Source organism: Denticeps clupeoides, chromosome 20 (genome assembly GCF_900700375.1).
Source record: "Denticeps clupeoides chromosome 20, fDenClu1.1, whole genome shotgun sequence".
NCBI classification, from domain to species: domain Eukaryota; kingdom Metazoa; phylum Chordata; class Actinopteri; order Clupeiformes; family Denticipitidae; genus Denticeps; species Denticeps clupeoides.
In genome coordinates this window covers 12,805,368-12,829,477 of record NC_041726.1, presented here as the reverse complement: position 1 = coordinate 12,829,477, position 24,110 = coordinate 12,805,368, and the positions used below count along the sequence as shown (strand labels likewise).

The following is a 24,110-nucleotide window of genomic DNA, read 5'->3' as shown; positions in this document are numbered from 1 at the left end:
ATCTCCGATCCCTACCTAGCCTAACCGACTGGAATAAATGCTTTGTGGGTGTCCGAGTAGGCATCAGATGGAAAACAACGCAGTCATCAAAAAACATGAATTATGCTAATGAGGCAGATTCAAATACCAACTGTACTGATACGATAAGGCCTGACATCCCATGAGGCATAGTCTGAACTCAAAGGTAAAATGAGTTGCGTTTCTGCGTAAAACGTGCAACAGGATTCGCTCAATTTCCCCCACTGAATCGTTCGGTATTCGGGGCCATTGATGAATGTGACCTTCATGATAAAGGTATCTGAAAAGGTTGAAAGACATTAAATAATGACAGTAAGGTAAGGTGCAAATCATAAAAACGTGGATGGTGAAGCAGAATGTAATTTTTGGGACGGATTTGGACCGCTCATGTTACAAAATATGGGCATGTTGACATCATGTAGGCAATCTAGTGTATGGATGGTTTGTGTGTCTGGGAATGTTATTTTACGATAATGCCGCCATCTGCCACTAAACAAGGCAGCTCACATTATCGGCTGCGACTTTCCTCCAGCTCTTAAACAAGCTGTTGCTCATATTTACAGAAAAGCTTTTTTCCTGAGCACCCTTTAATTTCTATGGAGATGAGCCATTTACAGAGCTACTGCATAGGAGCGAGATAGAGAGAGAGACACAACAGACAGTTTTTTTATATTAAAAATCTTTTTATTTTGTTCTGCTTGTAGCACAACACAGTATTATCTTTTCTGTTCCAGCGGCCCTATGCATTGCCCTGGTACGGTGCCTCTCTGTGCCTGGGCATACTGCATGATGGGCCCACACAGTGGCACTGGTCGAGGCTGACCTGGCACAGTGTGACAAAACACAGCGCAGGGTCTGCTCAGCTACAATGGTGGCATGGCCGAGTGTTTCGCGGAGCAGCATGTGTGCATGTGTGTGTATGCACATGTGTGCATGTGTGTGTGTCTGTGGGATTGTGTGTTTTCAGCGTGATGTATTGCCAGCTTTGCAAAGACAGAGTGCACACCACTGCCAAGCCCGCTCTGAACAGGATACGCCCGGGACAGTATACTGCATAATGCAAAGCTTGTACCGCAACTGCAGTGTGTTGAAAAGGTGGCTGTACAACAAAACACAACTGGCTGAGTCCAGCCCAGGATGTCCCTAGACAAAAACATTGTTGTAAAAGAGAGGCTGCACTAAAGTGCACACCTAGGTCACACCTTCCACATCTTTTTTTTCCTCCTCAATCTTAAAGAAAATGCCACCACGGCCAACATCTCGCACTACAGTGACATGGTCGTCAAACGCACGCCTCAACCACAGCATCAGTCACAACAATAACTAATTATGGTCAGTGGCGTTGACCGTGGGACCAAGAACACAGTTTACACACTGGTCTCTGATTTCACTGGGTGTTAGACAAGGGAGGACAGACAAAGAGACAAAAAAGAGACAAATCGTCATTAATTATAAATTTTGTAGACAGACATATTATATATATCTGAAATATATTATACTATATTTATGTTATAGAGATGACAGAAATATCTACACATATTAGAAAACAACTAGACATTAATAAACACAAATAGACCATTAAATAGAAAAGGGGATATTTAAATATTATGCATTGTTTAGGTAACAGCTTGTCAAATGTATGTATTGTACAACCCAACTGCAGAGTTAAATAGTAAAATATTAAACTTTATTTGCCATGTTCTGCTTGGGCAATAGTGTTAAATTCTTTCATTGTGTTTGGCAGGACTTGTACTATTTCTCAGGGTCCCAAAAAAGCATGGAACCCTTCTGACTCTTTTGAATCTGAAATCCTGAAGTAGAAATAAAACTTTTAATCCGAACAACAATTTCTCTATTGCTACCCAAAATTTCACAAACACATATATATGAGGTACATCTATATATATAAAGAAATCCAGACAACAAGTACACAACAATCAAACGCTGCGTCAGAGGGTAATTTGAGGTCCAAACATCTCACAGTGACATGAAGACATACTGTAAGCTAATTTAGGGTAACAACCCACAAGTAGTATACAACAGACTCTGTGGTAACTTATTATATGTGCAGAGACTGTTAAAAGTTGATTCCACAAAGTGCTCAGTGAAATCTGAAAGCAGTATTTCCTTAAACAGTAAATCCACACAGACAATAAGAGTTTTGCTAGATGTAATAGAGTATATCTTGATATTACTGTTGAATGTTTGGCCTATTAAATGTACCCTATAATGGTATTGGTATTAATTATAAATTAGCATACAATAAGTAAGCTTAGTATGGCTCAATTGCAGTCAAAAGCACACAAGTGAAATAAAAGTATTGTTTTTTTGGTCACAACAAGACCTGGGTTAAAATATTCTGCTGCATTTGAAAAATAATTAAAGTATATATCAGTTTTGAGGGGAAAATAGGCCATTGTATACTATTTGTAATGCTAAAATATTTAGTAATATTTCCATACAATATGAAAAATAAAAAAATAATTTGAAAATATTACTTCACAAACACAGCTGTGTTTAAACATTTCGATGCATGTCAAGGTTTGATAAGGGCTTAATGTGTCAAAAAAAAAAAAAAAATAGGCCACATTTGCAGGAGTCATTGGTTTAAATGGCCATCCTTCATGAATCCATATATTTTACAGATTTCTGGAATTCTGAAGCGTTCATTCCAAACAGATTCACTAAAATGATTGTTTTTTTCTCTTATATAAGAACAAACCACTATAGAAACATTAAACTCCCAGGGCTATTTCTATATTAATCTAATTGCAACTGTTACATTACAAGATAACTTGCTAAGCAGGCATGAAGTTCACACTACAAGCTAATAAAGCCAAAGATCCACAGAGTCGCAAGTAAATAATAAGAAAACCGTGATTGTAAACAGTGCTTTCTCCTGCTTATGGCACAAGAAAATGTTATGTCTTAAATCCTAAAATATTGACATCTGTTTGGGAGCGTAGACAGTAATGCTGCAATATGGCTAGCCCTAAGATCTTTGCTTCCGACAATCTGATCTGGGTTCCGCTCAAGGCAGACAACCCAAAAAGCTACGTTCTTAAAGTGTCTTCTTAGTTGTGTCATCATGGCTACAGGTACATTCGGTCATTAAGGGGGAAGGCTGCCAAAGTGATTAGGTAGTTGGCACATTACTTTTATATAGCACTGTACCGAGATTCTTATAATAAATTGAGTCCAGATATTTCTCTCATATCATTACGCACCTATAGTAAAATAACCTTTAAATATAAAATAGATGTATTGTGTATGAAGTCAGCAGTTAATTATGTATTGCTCAACGGTGAGGACACAACAAATGAAAGTACCTTTGAGCGGACAGAAATATGATGGGCTTGAATGTAAGCTCCGCTTATGTTTGGCACCCAGCTTCAATAAGCCAATATAAGATCAGTCATGGCTGACTTACCCTGTTAAGAATACAAACACAGTGACATAGACACAGAATAACAGATGTGAGCCAAAGGGATGAATTAAGGGGGAGGGACAGTGGTCTCAGGGACAGGAAACAGTAAAAAAAATTGCTACATTTCCCATCCATTTAAATACTGAACATACACATATGGAGTAATATGTCAGAATTCACAGTTTCAGGGGCAGGAGAGCCAACACAAAACACAAGTAGGGCAAGGGGTTGATAAAGAGCTCTTGGAAAAGATTTTTCACCTCTTAGTCTTTTTTCAAGAGGTCTCTACAGATTCCTGAGCCCTCAAACGCCTAAGATTAATGACATTCATTAGGATAATCAACTCAACCAATTTGAATCCTGAGAGGCCTATTCCATCGATCCCAATCCAGGGATCCAAAATTATCACTGAGAACGTTTGTCAGCACAGCAATGTGTCCTCTCTCTCTTGTTCCCAAAGAAACATCAGTCACAGTGAATATTTGTCCTTGCCATTTGAACTCTATGCCCCGGATGATGAGGGGCTTCAACTTCATGACCAGCAAGACTGCACCAGTGCTACTCAGCATTGTTCCACAGTTGGTGGTGTGGCACAGTTTGTTAAATTGAGCTTTTGAGGGATTTGTCCACTAATGTTTGAGCAAATGAGTCATTTAACACTTCTCAAACTTCACTCTCCACGCTGGAGAAATGTGCAGAGCCCCTCCGTGAACAAAGACTCTTCGTTTTGAGAGGCAGGTGTGGGGACTGAAATCTCTGTGGTTGCGGCACTGATCGGAGTCTCTGGTATTGAAGCTTGGCACTCGAAGATGACATGGAGGAGGGCTGGGGTGCTCCGGGAGTAGAGGAGACTACAGAAGGGGATGAGACAGAGGACGAGGACGTGGGTGGTGGAACGTGAATTGGATGAGACGACGAAGGTGGTGCTGGGAGCGCAGGGAGAACTGGAGGCAGAACAGAGGGTACAAGAGGCTGTGGTGGTGATGGCTGGCGGTTCCGGTCTGATCTTTGTGGTCTCTGAACGCTGAGATTTGACTGGCTGCCTGTTTTGGTTGGGTTCTGCTGGAACCAGTCTGTTTTGGACATATTCCATTTGGGTTGGGCGCTACTACTAAAGCTGTGGCAGTGTGGAAGCAGTTCTTCCTGACTGCGAGACATCACCCTGCCCCATTTGGAATGAGATTTCCCAACATTGCGGGGTGACTGGCAAAAGCAGGCTGCATCGCCTCTGCTTTTATCTTGGGATCTTCTTTTCCCCTTTTTTTCACTCTTCACTGGCAGCTTATCCACAGACCAATACCTTCGTGGTGGTGGGGGCGTCAACGGGGGCAGAGGCCAGTGTTGTGTTCCACCTCCAAAACCCCAGCTACTATCTCCAATTGCTAGCCCCAAAAAAGAATCATCTCGACTGTTGATACTTCCGCCCTTTTCCCTCGTGGGGTAAGTCCCAAAAAACCAACCCCCACCACCAATGCCTCCCACAGCTCTTTCCTCATGATCCTCCCAGTATCTCTCAAATTTCCCAAATTCTCCTGAAGAGCCTTCATCATCTGTATATATATCCACAGTTTTGTCTCTGTCTCGACTGCCCCTTTCAGACTCAGAATCTATAGTTCTTCCATCACGTCGTCTTCCTCGATCCTCCACTCTTCCTTGTTCCTCCTCTGATTCATCATTATCCTCATCAGAATCCCATTCATGGAATGACAGACCCTCTTTGGAGTGGCCTTTACTTCTGTCATTCCTCCCAAGTAGAGGACGACTCTCACCACCCCTTCTTCTGATTTCTCTCTCAGTTCCAAGAGATTTTCTTCTCTTGGAGGAGAGAGGGAGAAGAGGCAAGAATGATGAACAAGAGGGAGCATCTGTAGTGGGATTCCCGCTTCCCCAGAACTTAACAGCGGATATTGGCTTGCTTGAAGTAGAATTTCTTTTACTGTGCAGTCGCTGCTTGGTGTGATAATGGGATTGAGGGCTCCTTTGATGTCTTTCCTTCACTCTGTTTTCATCACCTTCATTAGCTACTTCATCTTCTCTGTCTCTTCTATGGCTATCTCTTGATAAATCCCACTCATAGCTTCTGTTGGAACTTTCACTTTTTTTTCGGATAGAACTTCGTCTCAAGACAGGATAAGAGGTATAGTCTTGGGACATCCTTTTGTCGTGTTCGTCTTTCCGCTCAACAATCCGCTCTTCTTGTTCAGATCGCCGTTCCCTCTCCCGTCTCTTGGATTTCCCTTCCTTTTTCTTTTTCTTCTTCATCTTGTGCCTTTTACGTTCTCTTTCTCTTTCGTGATCTTCTCTCTTCTTCTTCTTCCTGCCTTTCTTTCTTCTTTTCCTTTCTCTTTCTCTTTCTTTGTGATGCCGCTTCTCTTCCCTTCCTTGTCCCCTGTCCATTGACCTTCTTCCTCTTTCCTTTTCTCCCCAAGAGGCCCACCATTCCTGAAGCTGTGCCAACTGGCTTCCTGCTCTGTCTCTACCATTTTCTCTATGGGGATGAGGTTTACGTGGTGGTACTGGTGGTGGGGGAGGGCTACATGGAAGAGAGCGAGAGGATACATGAGACTTGTGTTTTCTTCTGCCTAACAGCAGGCTGGACTCCTCTGTTAGTTCATCTGTGTCATAGTCCTCATATACATCATGTCCCCCAGCTCTGTATCTAAAACTCTGTGATGATGTGTAGGAGGAAGAAGAAGATGCAGAGTTAGAACGAGAAAGGGAGAGTGAACAAGAAGTCGATGATGAGCTTGAAGTGGTGGAGGCTGTGGTGCTGTAGCACAACGAAGGAGAAGGAGAAACAGGAGTGTGGGTAGGAGAAGAAAGTGGAACAGGCACCGGAAGGGGAATGGGAGGAGGGCGATGCCCTCTTCGTATTCCTCCATCCCTTGTGCCATATCTGCCTCCACCCCTCCTTCCTAAAGGAATTATGTTCTCATAAAGTGGTCCCCCAGAACCTTTCCTTTTAGAGAGGCTGCTTCGTCTCCAAAAAGAAGACTGCTGAGGTGGGGATGGATGTAACAAAGGGGGCTTAGATGGCATGTGACCTTGGACTTGGCTTTTAGGAGGTAGTCTGGGATTTACAGAGGATTTTGTTCCTCTTTGGGTACTTTTGGGGGTTTGGGTTCCACCTGTCTGTTGGTCTCCAGAAACACCTAACCCCTCTGGGTCAATGGGACCATAGTACCTTTTGTACTCATTTAGACCTCCTTCATTAGCTCCCCAGTGAGGAGGCAAGCCCTGTGGAAACTGAGATAGATCCGTGATACCACTGTTGACAGCTATAGATTTCTCAGGGCCACCTTTAGGACGTGTCCAGCGATCAACTACAGCCAATCTTCGATCATGACGTGGCAGAAATGTAGAGCAAGGCATAGGTGCCCCTAGAATTGGACTATTTGATGGGCCCAGGGCCATTCCAGAATGAACAGCTCCTGGTGGAGATCCAGGAAGTAGGGCATTGTATAATGGCTGCTGCTGCTGCTGCTGGTGATGATGCTTTTGTTGCTGTTGTTGTGCCATAGCAATGGGAGCGTTGCTTACAGTTGTCGTGACCACGTGAGGTGCTGGAGGAGGGGGTACTGTGGAGACGTGATATTGTGGAAGTGTGCTTTGATCACCACTGGGGGCCGTTTCATCTTCAAAAGTGCAGCAACTGTACATTCCCTGTAACAATTTTAATAAATCAGCATCAGCACTACTAAAAATATTTTTGTTAAAACAGACAAATACACACAGTTATGGCAGTCCAAATGTTTGTGTAGGGTTAGATGTAGGAAGGGAAAGCTCTGAAAATTAGCAATCATTCTCACCCTACTAAAGGCCAGTAAAAAGTCCAGCCTGTTGGAGTTGCCAATGCAGTGCCGTAGTTTCCAGTAAACCAGGTGCTCCCAAGCAAACACCAGAAGGCTGAGGCCCATTGCCACCAAGAGCATGTAGAAGACTCCCGCCATGTTGTCAATGTCCAATTTTGAGCTCATCACTTCAATCTTGTCATTATGGCAGATCCCAGAGAGCCAGAGACGTTCAAGCATGTCAATCTCATCTGACCAGGAAGAAAGAAGGACAGGTTAGATAAGAAATGCTGACTACAGAATGAAAGACCTTTTGTTCCCTGTGACAATGTCCTTTCAATCTTTATAGGAAGTAAGCAGAGTTTTGAAGGATAGGAAGCCAGGTGACTAAGCCCAGGTTATTACTGAATTGTGCTTGAGAGAACTGACAGGGTAAAACATAAAAATGGCCAACAGAAGAAGTAGGAATAAAAAGGCAGCAGGAATAAAAAGACAGCAGAGGAGGGAAAAAGACAGATAGGGGTAGATAATCACAGCTTTGATGGAGGTCTGAAATGCAGTGCATGCCCAGTTTCTAGTGATAAGACAAGCCGAGAGTGCTTGGGAGATGAAAGGTACAGCAAACAGATGGGTCCACTGGACAGTAATATAACCATTAGTGCATTTATCAAAAGAAAAAGAAATAGTTCTGTAAAAGAACATGAAGACAACACAATGCTGTCCTTTTAGCTGGTGCCACATTATGTCTATTCACCTGAATAGTTCATGTATTGGGGAACTGAATACTGACAGCTGGTTAAAATTTCTTTCCTTTACAAACATGACAATATTAACAATACAAAAATTACCTTATGTGTAGCTGTGATGAAAATTCAAATGTTTATGTTGCAGACTTACTGCAGTTTATTATTTCACTAATTGAGGGAACTGATTTCTTCGGATGCCTTCTTCGGATGCCTTAATCAAAGGCTGATGTAAAGGTTATACCAAAAACCACCCATTTTTAAATCTTAAAGTTGTTAGTGTAATTACACATGCATCAATATTAATAAAAATTAACTAAAATTATTATGCTTTTTTGATCAACAGAAATAACAACACCAAATTGTGTCATCTAGTGATTTAATTTCACTTGCACCATTTTTACAACAATAACCCCTTCAAACCATTAATTTCCATGTTCATTAACTGTGCCGCCTTTGTAATTGTATTCATCATGTTTCAACAAGGCCCTTTCAGCTCCATCTCATCATGCATCTTTAATCATGACAGCAAATGTAATGCTATCATTTGCAGAGTCTCTCCTCAAAAACACGCCAAGTGAGATGGAGAGGAACAGACAGAACTCTCATGCCATGGCCCCTGTGGATTGTCCTCATTTAGTGATGCATCAGTAAACTCCTGAAAGGTTACTGTGTGTTTGTAGCTGCTTATGGTTCTCGAAGAGGGCCTGTAGCAAAACCGGTTGCCAACCCAGGTTGTTTGAAGGATGTATGGTGGTCATTTTCCTGTTATTTACGTCAATTCTATTGACATATCACAGTCAGATTTACATGACACCATATGGGGTCCTGAAATATTTAGTTTTATTGTATTAAAAGTCCTTATAAGGAGCTGACTCGGGGCATTTTAGTTCATAATAGACCTTTCTCCTTTCATAGGTAGTTTATTATTGCTGCATATTTAATTTTCTGTTATAAGACTTTTTAAAATGTACTTATGAAAGAGACATCTATAAAGTAAGACACTTACCGTCCCCTACCAGCTGTAGCAGGGCAAGGTCAAGGGGGCGCTTCCAGCGGGAGTTCTTGTGCAGGGCGATGCCATAACCTGTGGTAGCAAACACTTTCCCAGAGCCAATGGTCATCACCTTACAGCCCTCGTCCTTACGAGCCATGTAGTTCAGCACAGCAGCATCATATATAAAGGCATCCAGTTTACTAACAAATGGAAGAAAAAACAGGGAAAATGGGCAGACAGCGAGCAGGAGATAACACCAGGACAGATCTGACAGAATTAATGTATAAAACAATACATGCAGCATCAAAGATTGACCTACTCAACAGACAGAAAACACAGGACCGAATGTACATTTGATGATCAGGAAAAATGTGACTTAAATTTTTTTTTTTTTTTGGTAAAAATATGGTACAATTCCTGAGTTATAAAAAAATTTAAATTAGGTCACCACAACAAAACGTTCTGCTGATATTTTACCTGCCACAATGAAAGCAGAGCTTTTGCAGAGCCATAAACACCTTAGGATAAGCTGAAATTAAACTGAAAATGCTATACTTTTATACTAATATGAAATGGAACTGCCCTTTAGATAGTGAGGGTTAGTCACATGATTAATGTATACCAATTTTTTTTTAAGTTCTCGAAGGGTCTTGTTCTACAGCGACACCTTCAGAAGCTGTAGTTCTAAACAAACAAGAGCAAATTAGCACTTACATTCGCAAACAATTGGTTATTACCTACCCAAGTGTTTGCAACTGAGTTAATATCAGATAAACTAATATCTTTATTCCACCTGAACAGGATACGACTACAGTCTACAGACTACAGCGAATACAGTCACCAGCAATGTGCCCAAGCTGTATCCATTTATATATCTGGCAAATTGTTAAATTACTCATTAGCAAACAAAGACCAAGAGACTGACCCCGTCTTAAGATTGTCAATGGCCTCCTCCACACCTCTCTGGTTGTTTCGTATCATGTACTGATGCATGTTGGGATAGTTACTCCGGATGTTCTCCTCTGTGCTCCCATTGGGCACAGTACCAAAGCGGAGGGGAGGATACTGCTCTGTGGGTTGCTGGAACTGGGGGAGGGAGAAAGAAGAATAATGTTCCCTTTGAGCAAACAGGGTGAGATTCAATAAAGTATGTGTGCTAATAGGACTACCAAGAGCTGATGTGTTTTATTATAAATCACTCCATTACCACAATAGGTTACTTATACCAAAATGTAAAATGTAATGTAATATTATGCAATGTAAGAAACAAAGATATGTGGTAATATTTGCTAATATGTAGGACTGGATGATTGATCACTGAAGGCAGTACAGGAGAAGTTCTGTACCTTCTATTTATTGCTCTGTTGCAGTGCAGTATATGAATATCATGAATAACAGTGGATCCAAACATGCTGCGTTGCAGCAGTAAAATTATGTAAAGTGATTCACGCTGGCTGTGGAGGTGTAGCACAAGCTAATCACAAGACAGTGGGTGGGTCTGTCAGTCTTTCACTGTTGATTTGGTCATCCAGGAACAGCAACTTTATGAGAGCGGTACATTAATAAATAGCAAAAGGATCCCATAAAATGACAAATGTTTAGGCAACTCCAATATCTGGACTATTCTAAAAACCCGACCGCAAAAAAAGGAAGTCTGGGGATCCCACATCCCACCACTGACAGGTGAAATGAGTATCACCTGATTATGGCTGTAAGTGAACTTCAAATTCATTTCTTTGAAGCCGAACAAATTGCCAAGCATAAGAATTAAAGCAACATTGACAATTTCACAAATTGTGGGTCATAGCATGTCCAGATATGCAGCCCAGTGGTCAGGGCTTGCAAAAGTGGTATAAGGAAGAAAGACAATACAATGTGACCTTCTGGCCTTCTGTTTCTTCCAAAAAGAAGAGGCACTGTACAGTAGATAAAACTGCTCTAAAGAGAGAAAGGTGTCAAAATATCAGAGTTTGCCGTGTATGGGGCTACAGTAGCACCTTATGGCAGAACCCTCTTTCAGAAGCATATTTCACACTGCCACACGGTTCTTGAATGATTAGGGGAACACAACAAACAGGTTTGGAATTGGCCTTCATGTTCTCCAGATCTCAGTCCAGTTGAGCACCCGTGGGATGTGCTGGAAAAGCAATATGGTCCAAGGTGTCACCACCTTGCAACATTCATGACCTAAAAGATCTCCCACTGGTGTCTTGGTGCCAAATGCCACAGCAGGTTTAATGGAGTCCGTGACTTGACAGGTCAGGGCTGTTTGAGTATGACCTACTCAATATTAGGGTTTTTAAGGCTAATTTGTGTATATATATTGTTTTCTTTAGTTGTTTCTGTAATATTGTAGTCATGAAACATCAATCACACACACCTTTTTATCACTGAGCCCTGACACAGTGTCAATGTACTCTTCCTGGATCATGAAGGCAGCCAGATTAGCGGTGTAGCTGGCAAGGAATATAACTGCAAAGAAAGCCCACACCAGCACCATAATCTTGCTGGTGGTTCCTCTTGGGTTCTCCACGGGGACTGAGTTATTAAAAACAAGAGCCCACAGCAGCCAGATGGACTTCCCAATAGTGAACTTAGAGCCTCCTGCTTCTGTGTGTGGGAGAGATGGGGAGAAGGGAAGAGCGGGAGAGAGGTGGCGGGTGGTTACTGAACACATTAACCAGGCAATGCAGCTGCTGTGCTGCTAATAGAAAAATGCTGTTATGGCCATAAATGTTATCGCTAAACCCAATGAGAATTTCCCGAAAAGAGATTTTCAGGGGAGTGGGAGGCTGGAGAGTTTAAACAGTGGTGAGATAAAAGCCACTTTATTAGAAAAGAGCTTTGGAAAGAAACTCAATCAAGGAAATTCATATCTAAATAGGTTATCATCTGGTTCGGGAAAACAGGGATAAAGATCGAATATTAAATTTGCTCAATCATTAGGCAATGCCCAGCAAATTCCATTAGCGCACGTTTTGAGTGTTTAACTTTGAGATTCACAATGTGACCATTTTCTATTCCAATAAAAATGGTCTTCAGATACCAACTTACATGGATGATAAATCACAGAACTGATTTATATCCGTCAGACCATTGGTGGCAACGTGTTAATGGAAACTCACTTTTGCCCGTCTGTAGGCTCCGGTTATATCCAACTGGACTGAAGAACTCAAAGATGAATACAGTCACAGCGACGACCGAAAGGCACATGACAAACATCATCACCCACACTGCAGGGCTGTAGGGCTCTGAAACAACACATTAGCAAAGGCAGCAGCGGTATAAAATAGCCAATAATGACACGAGTGAATGGAAATAATGAGTCACGGCCCATCAGATCATAACCCATGGTGGTTCAATTTATACTGAAAAAAATACTAAATAACCCACATATCCATGTACTTCCTACATTTCACAGTACCCATAAAATTACATTGAAATGGATTATGCTGAAATGCCTTCTTCGAATACATTGGAGTGTCTCTCTGAATACCTCAGTCTGTTCAATCTTGTCAGAGTAATAAAAAACATATACATGAATTTTTGGCTGAGCTGACAGGAACTTTCTCCGGGTTTCAACCTGAGCTTTTATTTCCTCCTATATCCTCTTGTTTCATTATATATATTTTCAAGTTTGACACAGCTGATCTCCAGTACTATGCAATTTTATAAACATTTGCAGTCAACACAACGTTCTAGGGGGTGATGTGTGCCGACAGACTTCTGCCAAACATGGTTTTCAGCCTGGAGGCCAAAATACTTCATTTTGATGTCATCAGAGCATATAATATTCTTCCATTTCAATTTTAATTTCCTCATTTAGCAGACTCTTTCATCCAAAACAAATTACAAATGAGTGCGTACACCTCTAAATCATCTGGTCTCTCTTGCACCTCCTGGTCTATTCCTGTAAAGATACACCACTGTAAAATGCAAACTGTGGGTAAAGAAAAAATTAACTCATCCCTGCCACTTTAGACTGAAATAAAACAACTTAACTGCCAAAGGGCGATAGTAGCCTAGTGTGTAAGAAGTCATAGGTTCAAAACCCACTTACTACCACTTAACCCTGAGTGTCTCCAGGGAGACTGTCCCTGTAACTACTGATTGTAAGGTGCTCTGTATAAGGATGTCTGATAAATGCTGTAAATATAATTCAGAGAACCTGGAGGAAACACATGCCAACATGGAAATAGCATGCAACCTCTGCAAACACAAGGCCATGACCCAGCCTTGGAGGAATGAGTACACTGCACAACCCACCATGCTTCCATGTGGCCAAGCTAACTGTATAATAGGCCAAATAATAGAACAAATATCTTGATTGGATTTATGGATGCTTAAAGATTCTATCGGTGAATGCATGGGGTTATGTAGGAGTTTGAACCTGATAACAGGTGTTAAACGCAGATTATAATAGTGTGGCTTTCAGGCCCTGGATCCACCGCACTCCTCACCAAGAAACGCAGATGGCGAGACCGTGCCATTGCTGCGGGACACCATAACACTAATCCCCGTCTCCACGAAGGGGACTGAGAACTCCACCACCTCTGACCTCTCTTCATTTATGGTCAGAGACCCGATGGCCATGTCCGCTCGCCGGGACACCACCTGGTGGACAGGGGAGGAACTGCAGTTAAAATGACAAATACAAGCATGTCTTTAAGAAAGAAAAAAAAAAGTCTTATTATATTGTGAAAAAGGTCTTAACTTAAAGGTCCCCTATCATGAAAATGTCACTTTGTGAGATTATTTAACAGTAATACAAGTTCTCCTAGCCTGTCTATGGCACTGCAGTGGGGATAAATGGGGATAGGTGTAAAGAGGTGTAAAGGCCATTCTGTATTGCCATTCAGAGAACAGCAGCTCAGACGGTTGGATCTTGAATTTGTAATCTTATGTCATCATAAGGGGAAAGGTTACCTCCCGTATCTTATGTATTTTCTAACCAGAGAATTTTCCACCCCGCCCCTAAAACATAATGCCTACCGACCATCATGGCTGTCCTTCTCATTAGCACTTAAAGCTACACACACCGAAACAGCACTTCCTGGGGAAATCTCAATTTTGGAAAGATTTGGAATTTTGGAAACTTTAACTTATTTTATATTTGAGGCAATGAACAGACCTATTAGAGTCCTTAAGTTAATTTCTTGTTTTTTTGGGAAGAAAAAATACTATGAAAAATTGTCATGTTGTTTTGTACATAAAGCATAAAACAAAAGACAGTACTACAGGCTAAGAATACCAACCCAAATGTAAATCAATGGGTAAACCTGTAATGTTACATTATTTCAGCCAAACAAAGCAGTGAGAGCTGTCTGTTACTGTATGAACTGCTGTGTGAGAATGAAGCTTCCACAAATTTTGGTGTAAAATGCAGCTCCCATGTAGGGAGAAAAAAATTCTGCACTTTAATAATGAGAAGTGGGTGGAAAATTGCTGTACTGTAGCTATTTAACGAAATGTGGTACACTAAATAACAGGGTGCAATGCATTGCATGCCCTGTTGTCATTTTTGCACTCTCACACACATAATTTGTCTCTTCAGCATCATTCCAGGCGGGCATTTGACTGACACTACCCAGGCACCCAGCATGGATTTATTGGTTTGACTGACAAGTGCATTTATCACAGTTTTTGACTCGCTCCCTCAATTCCTCCCCACTTTTTAAGATGACTGTCTGTCAAGCTTTACATAAAGATTAGTGAAGTGTGGAGTGAGCTCAAACAAATGTCGTCCTTTAGGAGGAAAACAATTGATCTCTGACCTCGCCAACCATTCCATTCCACTCCCCATCAATGTTCTTTCCATGCCTCCCGTTGGTCACCAAGTAGAGGTCATAGGTAAAGCCAACGATTTTTGCCAGTCTCTTGAGCACGTCGATGCAGAAGCCTTTGCAGCAATGCCTCATGGATGTGCTCCCCTCCACTGCCACACTAACAGAGAGGAAGAGCAAGGAAAGTTAAGCCCAGAGGACACTGAGGTTCCAAAAAAAAAAAAGAACCTTCAAATCTGGGCAGATGTTGTAGAAAATTAACTTCCTGACTATAAGAACAACGCAGCAAAATGATGAAGCACATCCACTCAAGCACAGACAGCTGGGGAACACTGAACAAACATTCTTGAGACATTAAACAGAAAATTTACATAAAAATTTGACTTCCACAAAGTCTACAGAATCCATCCATCACATTCAGTTTAGCATATAACATTAGAGCCAACAAAAAGCAATCATAACCACCCCCCCTACGTGAAACAACTAATTGTAATAGACCCATTTAAATGTGCAATGAAACATAATGTTTGACACACACTGTGATTCTGCCTTTGTCTTTATCAAGAGTTGACAACAGGATCTGAACTGTGTCAGACACACACATACACAAATGTAATAAGCTGCTTCAACATGCCTGAAGCACAGCAGCTTCCCACCTGTAGTTCTCATAAAAATTATATACAGTGAAAATTCAGACTCCTTTATATTTGCAACTATTTGCCATGTCGTAGCTTATGCTAAAATTATGTAAATTAATTATCAGTAGCCAATAATAACAGCACAAACACGGAATTCTAGAATTGTTTCTAAATGTATCAAAATATATATATATATATATCACAAGAAAAGTTATATCTGTGAAGGTTCTCAGCCATCCAGGTCGTGGTTATCTCAAAAAAGGTTATTTCACTGGCAATTGGTCTCGTTATGGATTCTTGGCAAAGGATCTGAGGATCTCAACCTTTTTTGAGATACACATGGATTTAAGTATTCAGGCCGTCAACCCAGGTGACGTCCATTTCTCTTGATCATCTTTGAGATGGTTGTACACCTTGACTGGAGTCCAGCTGTGTGCATTAAAATGGATTGGACATGGGTTGGAATGGCACATACCCGTTTATAAAAGGCCTCACAGCTCACATTGCATTACAAGGCACAGTTCCTGACCAGGTTACCACATAAAACATTCTGCTAAAGCTAATGTTTCCAAGGGCACAGTGGCCTCAGTATAGTTTGGGACAACTAAGACTGAAGCTAGCCAGACTTGGCCAGATTGAGAAATCGGAGGGAAGGTCCCCTGTGGGGAGTTAACCGAGACCCCAGAGATCACTCTGGCTGTGCTCCAGAGATTCTTTGTGGAAATTAGAGAAAGTTCCAGAAGGACAACCGTCACTGCAGCCCTTCACCAATCTGGGCTTTATGGCAGAAATGCAGAAAGCCTCTCCTCAGAGAAAAAGAGCGAGACAAATGAAAGCATAGAGTTTCCAAAGAACAAAAAAAGAACTCCCAGACTGTGAAAAACAAGATTCTCACATCAAGATTGAACTCTTTGGCCTAAATTCTAAGTGGTATGTGTGTGGAGGAAACCAGGCACTGCTCATCATCTGCCCAATACCAGCCCAACTGTGAAGCATGGAGATTTTTTAGCTGAAGGGACATAGATGAAGTACAGAGATATCCTGGATGAAAATCTAGTCCAGAGTGCTCATTACCCCAGACTGGGAAATTCTATAATTCTGTGTTTGCACTGTCATAATGGAGTACTGAGTGTAGATTCACAAGAAAGAAAAAGGCTACAACATGGCATTTAAAAAAAATGTGCAATCAATTCTAGAATTCTGTGTTTGGGGTGTCAATATGGAGTACTGAGTATAGTTTCATGAAGAACAAGAATGTTACAATATGGCATCCTCATGTTAATAATATAACATGTACACGCCAGCTCGGCACCCCACCACATGCTCTCCCTAGGGTACTATGGTAGGAGGATCTGTGTGTCGTGGTACACACACAAACCTGAAATATGAATACACAAAATACAAACAGCAATCACGTAATTGCCAATTGTGCACAGTTTGTTCCAACTTAGCATTTTGACTCATATAATATAATCCCTCTGACGCATCTGTTTAAATATCATTCCACCCTATTACATGGTTTGTACTTGCAGTGTGACAATAACAGCAGCCTGAATGATGTTGCTTTGGAACACTGTTCACAGCGCTTCACGTTTCCCACATTATGTTACATTACAGCCTTATTAGAAATACAACAATACCCCATCATGACAAAATGAAGAACGTTTTGCCAATTTCTTAAAAATAAAAAACAAAAATATGCACATACGTTTTGGATGCACTGTACAATGTACAATGACCGCATGACTGCAAAGCAGGAGGCAGAAAAATAAGTGCAGATGTAGCCTATTAAATCCAGTGAAGCAGTCCAAAGCCCAGTCCAAAGAGAGCAATGACAAAGAGGCAAGTGTCCAAATCGAGGGAAACCAAATTTCACACAGGGAACAGCAAAAAGAAAAGAAAGGAAAGAATAATGCATAAACATGATCCCTCAGCACATGAGAGACAAAGTCTCTAATTATCATACAAAGATAATTAAAGAGTGAGGAATCCTCGTGGATGGGGCAGATGAACATCCATCAGTAGCTTTGAGCTTCAATCACCTTCGTTGCAACCATACATCCAACCTCACAACCACTTGGGATAACCTGTCTAAGAGCACCAGTTAAATCTAATATTAACCCTGAACCAGAGTCCAATATTTATGATAATTAACAGGCTTCAAACATGTTCCGCTGCCAGGGCCCAATTCACACGTTCCTTCAACAGCTTCCCTAATTAGTTGCCCGAGCTGATCTTGCCAACACTTTACAGTAAGCATTCGCAGACAAACCCATTAAAAATTTCAGTAAGTAGCCCAGTGCTCATTATTCATGTTTAGGAGTGCTGGCAGTCACTCTGCTTTAAACAGCGACAGCAGCACATCTGTGATGAATGAACACGTTACATTATTGTACACAGTGAAGCATGCTAAAAATACTCCACCTCTGAGCCTCTTTTTGCTTTGTATTTTTTGCTCATTGTGATGAAGAGACCTTGGATGAATTATAAATGTGAAGAGCAGTGCTGCACAGCATGTCCACTACTAGGCCTGACAAGTGTTTTTGAGATGCTAAGTGCATGGTGTACAAGAACAAACCGCAATCTAAACCCGATTATCACACGGGACAGGCCTGACCTGATGTTCAGGGGCAGTCGGCACGGTACAGAGTCCCTGATGCAGCCCGACGCAGGGTCGGCAGGCTCCACTATCACGAAAGGTCGTTCCTCCAGAGTGACTACGCGGAGATGCTGGGAGTCATCCAAAGGTTTGAGGAACGCACCGTCACGGGACCATGGAGGGTAGCGAAGCCGCAAAACGCCATTCTCCCAAACACCCACCTGCATAAAAACATGTTAAGGAAAAGTTGTTGCATGGTAAATTAATTTATTTTTATGTTCCACACATCCACAATTTTTCTCAAGACAAACTTGATTTACATACTTTTTTCATAAAAAACGCCAAACATGATGTACTTTTTGTCTGTGTTTTTTGTTTTCTATCAATATGTAGATTTAATATAAATTATATTCTGATTCAACGCATGCAACAACCAGTAGGTTTTAACAGTTAAATTGAGGCCAGAGATTGGCAGCAGAAAGGTTGTATAAATTTAAGTAATGTGACCAATGTGACAGTATGACGCTCATGTATTTGGAAAGACTCAAGCAATGGTAAGAAGATGTCACCTGCTCCACCAGATCAGGGTCATGGGGAAGCTGAAACATATCCCAGCAATTCAAAAGCACTAAATAAATACGCCGCCAAAGAAGGCGCCAGAAAGCCTCCCTTCCGCAGTGCATGACAACGGTCGGTACACCCCTCCTTGTTCTCATCCCTGCATGGTAGTTGCTGCATAATTTTGAGAGGGAGCGTCTCTGTATCGCTGGTAAAAATAAATGTGACAAGGCGAAAATGTAGATGGAATCGAGAGGAAAAAAAAACTGCAGTAGTCTGCAGGACTTGAGAGACAGTGTTTGGCCTTGATAATATGTTCTGTGTTCTACCACCGTCAGTGCAGCCAAAAATAAACTGAATTCAAGGTTAAATGCATTAACAGAGCTGGTCACTGCGAAAAAAAAAAAAAAAACTAGGTTATTTTCTGCAAAACATTCAGGTCAATAGTGATGTCAGTTATTCAGCCCTGATTCTTGATATCAAGCCATCGTCAATTTTAATGTCTCACAAATATGATTTGGTAATAGCGCCCCTGATGGCTGGTTGCAGTACATGATTAGCTCCGCCCATCTACGTGATGCAAACAAGTCATGTTTCTACACTGACCTGTATTTTCAGTGATTAATTAAAAAAATTACGTATGCACATATCTGTAAATGTATAGTTTTCCCTCAGAAAGTAGGTGGGGTTGACACTGTTGCCTGGAAGATACAGGCTGCAGCATCTGTATCACAGGATGATCTTCCAAAATGAGTCGGTGCTCCAATTCCACAGAACAGAAGAAAACAGGGCCATGGTGTTTGTGTGTGTTAATGTAGTTAATGTAATTGACATGTATGTATTGTCTGTATCGGATGTGATATTTTGGCTCTAATTTTAAGGCAAAAAAAACTCATCACTCATTGCTTTGTAGCTTGGTCACTAGTGAATGTTCCAGAGTCTGATTGCCAAGTTCCCATTGGTGGTTGCCTCCATCACATGCCTCAAGGTGAGATTAGTTTAATTCAGCTCTGGCCCACATTCCTGTGTGTATGTCCCCAAAGGCACTAGGTGAGAGCATACTTGTAAATAACAAGTGGGTACCATTCTGCAAGTACATGGCGTGTATATAAGTTCTGAGGTCACTAAACACAAGCAAACTGGGTTAAAGTCAACTCGGTTAATAAAGAGATTAATTATATAGGGTACATAGCATATTGCCCCAAATATTAGATATTTTGTCTTAAAAAACAGACTGCCAAAAATGATATTTTTAACTAGTGTTTTAATTAGTTGTAAAATTGGTTGAGTCATCATATTTTTGGGGTGAACCAAGATGGCTCTTCTATCCAATAAGTTTAAATTAATCTTGTAATTATGCATTTATTTAACAATTTTATATATGGCTTACTGCCTTATTCATGAATTAAGGCTATGTACTTTCCAACGTTACACGCCATCAGCCACACTTCATTAGCACTCTAATAAAGAACTGCATTAAATGGCGCTCTTAGCTGTGTTCCTGTTTACTGGTGTGAGGGGTGCGATGCGTTGAGCATGCAGTGGCAGTGTGTGCTGCAACAAACTGTAGTTAAAAGCATGACTGATGTCTCACCTCCTCCCAGCCCCGTCCCTCTGAGAAAGAGATCACATCCAGCAGCGGATTGGCCAGGTAGCCGTCGCTGTTAAATGAGTAATCCCGCCCACCCAGCGTGATGTTACTGAAGAACCTTGAGGGGGGGAGAAAGGACAGAAGTCGAGTCTTGCAATCTACAGGCTGTTCAAGATACCAGCTTGACGTGGTTTGAATTAGTGAATGCATGAATGAATGAATGAATGCAACTGCTGCACCAGCAGGCATCATGAAAACATCTGGGGCAGGCAATCTCAGCCAGCCTCCTAAGGTTTCAAGATCACAGCACCATTCATTGTGCCAGTGACTCCTATTCAACAGTCCATCATGTGTAGTGGTTAAGATGCTGGAGAGAGATGCTCTGGCAGGTCACTATGACAACAGCGTATGCGACAGCAGCAACTGACAGTGTTCACTTCTCTCCTTGAAATGTACAGATGAAATTCATTTGAGTTTTTCTTCTTTTTTTTCCGGCTCTGATTGTGGCTTTTGTGATTTGGGGCGGTGGGGGGGATTCCTGTTGCAGCAAACGCAGTCTCATTTTTCATGATGATCTTTATGAAAATGACGTGTACCTTATATTACGGAACTCCTCTCATAAATCTCACCACCACCCCTACTTATGAGAACATGTATTATGTGTATTTTGATTTATGATTTATTATTTATTACTCTCTATACAATGTATTACAGCCAGCCCTGTGCTGCAGTAGAACTGCAGCTGTTCCTGTAGCCATGGTTAAGACATCAAAAATGCTGCTGCTGTTTGCTTGTGTGTGTGTCCTCTTAATGATGAGCAAAAAAACCCCAAGGAACTAACAAATGTAGAAAAATGTTTCTGTATGTCTGATGACTATGTCTGCATTTAATATTTGTAAATATTAAATGTATAAAATAAAACTCTATATCATTCTGTATGCTATACAGACTAAAGCTGTAAATCTTTACAATCCTGTAAATCTTTGTATCGTTTTATTCAGGCTCGGGTGGGGTCAGTCACCAAACATGAACTTCCGGTGTATAGTACTGTCAGGAGGAAGGGTGGAGGACGCAGACGTGGACGTGGGGTGAGAGGAGGCAACTTTGGCCTGCGTGAGGGAGGAGGATCGGGCCCGCTTGGGTTGAGGTGCGGTCTTAATGTTTTGGCAGGCAGCGGCACCGCGGGGGGAGATGCACTGGGAGTAGCAAGTAGCACTGTCGTGTGGCACAAAAAATGAGCCGCCGGCTGCCGCTAGGATGGCCAACATTTTTATGCTGGCCCTCCTCGGCGGTTGTGCGTCGCGCATCCGCCCGCATGCTACGGATGTGCCATACCACTCATCCCAAGTAAAATTCAGATTGGTTTCGGGGATACTGATCCGATTCTTATACTTTATACAAAATGGGCGAATTCAGGGAAAAAGGGTTGGGAACCACTGATTTACAGGACATACGCACAGAAAAACTGCACACTTTGATGAGAGAAATAACTCCCATGATTAAAAAAATGATTATTTTATAGCTTAGCACCAGAAATAACAAGCGGGTGAAAAAAAGAAAGGAAATAATGTATTCATCTGGCTTGCATCCATTCCATTTGGGGAAAAGGAGCAGGAAATGTGACAGCATGTTAAGGTTTTATTCCAACTCTAAATCTACAAAACCACAGATCTTTCCCGCCTGGTGCAATGTTGTCATGGTGACAAGTCATTGACATTACATGTCTTCTTTTCTTTTTTTCCCTTAGTAATGTGTTACAAGCCGAACAGGAACAAATATCAGTGTAGACAAAGTCTTCAGCATGAAACCTTGCACGAGAGACAGGCGGTGAGAGACAGAGCAGGAGAATTGGCCAGTATTTAAACATCAGAAACATTCTGTGGATTCTAACGTTTCCATTAAAAGTGCATTAGCATAAGAGATGGGAGCTGCGCCCTTTGCAGCGACGGCACTCGGAACTATTCATGTGCGTGTGTGTGTGTGTGTGTGTGTGTATGTGTGTGTGTGTTTGTGTGTCATGCCTTTGAATATAAGTCCACTCCACTGCTGCTCAACAGATACGTGGAGGTCAGTGATATTGCTTCACTCGACCACCGCAAGCACACCACCATGTCCAATTAGCCAATTTGCATGCAAACAATGTAATTTACAAGCCTGTTTAATGCAGGTGGTGCAGGGAAAAGAGAGGAAAAGGGAACATAAAAAATATGAGAGGGTTTTAAGAAAGAAAGATAGAGTGATGGGATCATAGATGAGATAGCCCTGTTGACACAGCGGAGAGAGATTGCACAGGGGCAGAAAATGGAGTCATCTCCGGAAAGAAAAAAAAGAGACGTGTGCACAGGATAGAGAAGAGGAAAGAAAGAATGGGGGGGGAAAGGATGCAACAAAAAAAAAAAAGGTGCGATAAGAACAGGAGCGAGGTGGATAATTACATAATTATCTGCCTGGCATGGTGGGGCAGTCGACTGTTACGGTGAGATCATTAGCGGCAGCAGTAGCGGCGGGATGACAGTAGATGGCAACAAATCTGTACATGTCTCATCCGGACCCATCCAGCTGCTGCCCCTGCCCTCAGTCACGTACCAGCTCGCTGTGATTATGGCACGCACTTAACATCTGATCTGGCATCCGGTTTTGCCAAGCTAAGCTTGAATACAAATCATTATTGAGTAAGAAAAACGTCTGGAGCGTTTGTGGGTGTGGTGAACAGTAAAATGCGGTCAGTGTGGTGAATGGATGAAACAATCGTTTCTGAATCAAACAGGAAAACAACAGTCAGATGGAACTGACTGTGGAAAAAAAATGAGCAATGCACCATGGGACGTATCAATACCACATATGCTAATTAGATTGGGAAAGCAGAACAACAATGTTCATTGCGATGATAATGTTGTAATTAAGAAGTTTGTGTTTATTAATGCATCTTACTAATTTAACATGGTTTGGTGCCCTGCGGTTCACCTGATCCTGTCTGGCACCCTTTGCGTCTGGTTCCCGTCCATCTGGCAGTTTCCAGCAAAGCTGGTCCCTCTTTGCGCCCCGTACTCCCTCCTCAGGGCCATGGCCCCATGGGTAAGCACAGACACCCCCTTCGAGATCCTTCGTCTGGGCTCGTCCCTCCAGCCCTGGGGACGTACAGAGAGCAGGGCCTTGGGGAGACCCTCCAGGCCCAATCCTGACAGCCCCGGACCCACAGCGAACCACATGTGTGATGGGGTGGCTTGACCTGATGCCCAGGCAGCTTGAAAAATCAACTCGGCCTCCTCCATCGAGCAATACAGCAGACGCACCTGAGGAGAATACAGTCGAAAATAGAGGAAGAGAGTGGTGGAGACCGGGGCCATGGGAAGGAGAGGTGGGGAAGTGAGAAAAGAGGAGTTTTTACCAAGCAGACGAAAGCGAGCAAACTGCAGCAGAGCTGACCTGAGGTAGTAGACACGAGAAAAAAAAGCACAGAGCAGTGGAAGTGTTGCCCTATGCTCGCTTTAGGACACAATGCCATGTAGTAAAAGACAGTAGCTGCTGAAAATAATGAGATTCATCACTCAGAATCGATGCAGAAAAGGAGCCACATAACCACAGGTGAAATCCCTGTATCTCCTGGGGGACTGTCCCTGAAACTACTGACTGTAAGTCTCTCTGGATAAGGGTATCTGCTAAATGATGTACGTGTGAATTAGCACTGTCACATTTTAATAAATAGAATGAACAGATCTTTGTTAGACCCATTTCATCTGCATCACAACTGCATGTCTTATGTCAAGAAAGGCACTGAAAATGCCCATCAATGTCCATCAGACATTCGTCACACACACTATCTACTGAGTACTGGTATTGCTATTGGTATCCAGCACTATATATTTCGCATAGTCTTCCCACACCGTGTTTAATCCACCATGATCATTTCACATAGACAAACAGGGTTTTTAAAAATGTGTGCTGCAACATCTGTAAAAAGGCTT

General features: G+C 42.0%; 1 protein-coding gene across 3 annotated transcripts in view; it reads right to left on the bottom strand.

The window, feature by feature from the left end:
* Window positions 1–718: 718 nt before the first annotated feature.
* The window catches only part of grin2da (glutamate receptor, ionotropic, N-methyl D-aspartate 2D, a), a 54,976-nt gene continuing 31,584 nt past the window's right edge, over window positions 719–24,110 (bottom strand). For all 3 annotated transcript variants that reach the window (XM_028963673.1, XM_028963675.1, XM_028963674.1), the window contains exons 4-14: window positions 23,110–23,438; window positions 20,149–20,263; window positions 18,015–18,217; window positions 14,751–14,919; window positions 13,437–13,590; window positions 12,102–12,227; window positions 11,357–11,586; window positions 9,902–10,062; window positions 8,989–9,176; window positions 7,255–7,487; window positions 719–7,108 (exon numbers count right to left, since the gene is read on the bottom strand). In XM_028963673.1, coding sequence (XP_028819506.1) covers window positions 4,109–7,108; window positions 7,255–7,487; window positions 8,989–9,176; window positions 9,902–10,062; window positions 11,357–11,586; window positions 12,102–12,227; window positions 13,437–13,590; window positions 14,751–14,919; window positions 18,015–18,217; window positions 20,149–20,263; window positions 23,110–23,438 — 4,908 coding nt within the window. In that variant the 3' untranslated portion in view covers window positions 719–4,108. The remainder of the gene's footprint in view (window positions 7,109–7,254; window positions 7,488–8,988; window positions 9,177–9,901; window positions 10,063–11,356; window positions 11,587–12,101; window positions 12,228–13,436; window positions 13,591–14,750; window positions 14,920–18,014; window positions 18,218–20,148; window positions 20,264–23,109; window positions 23,439–24,110) is intronic.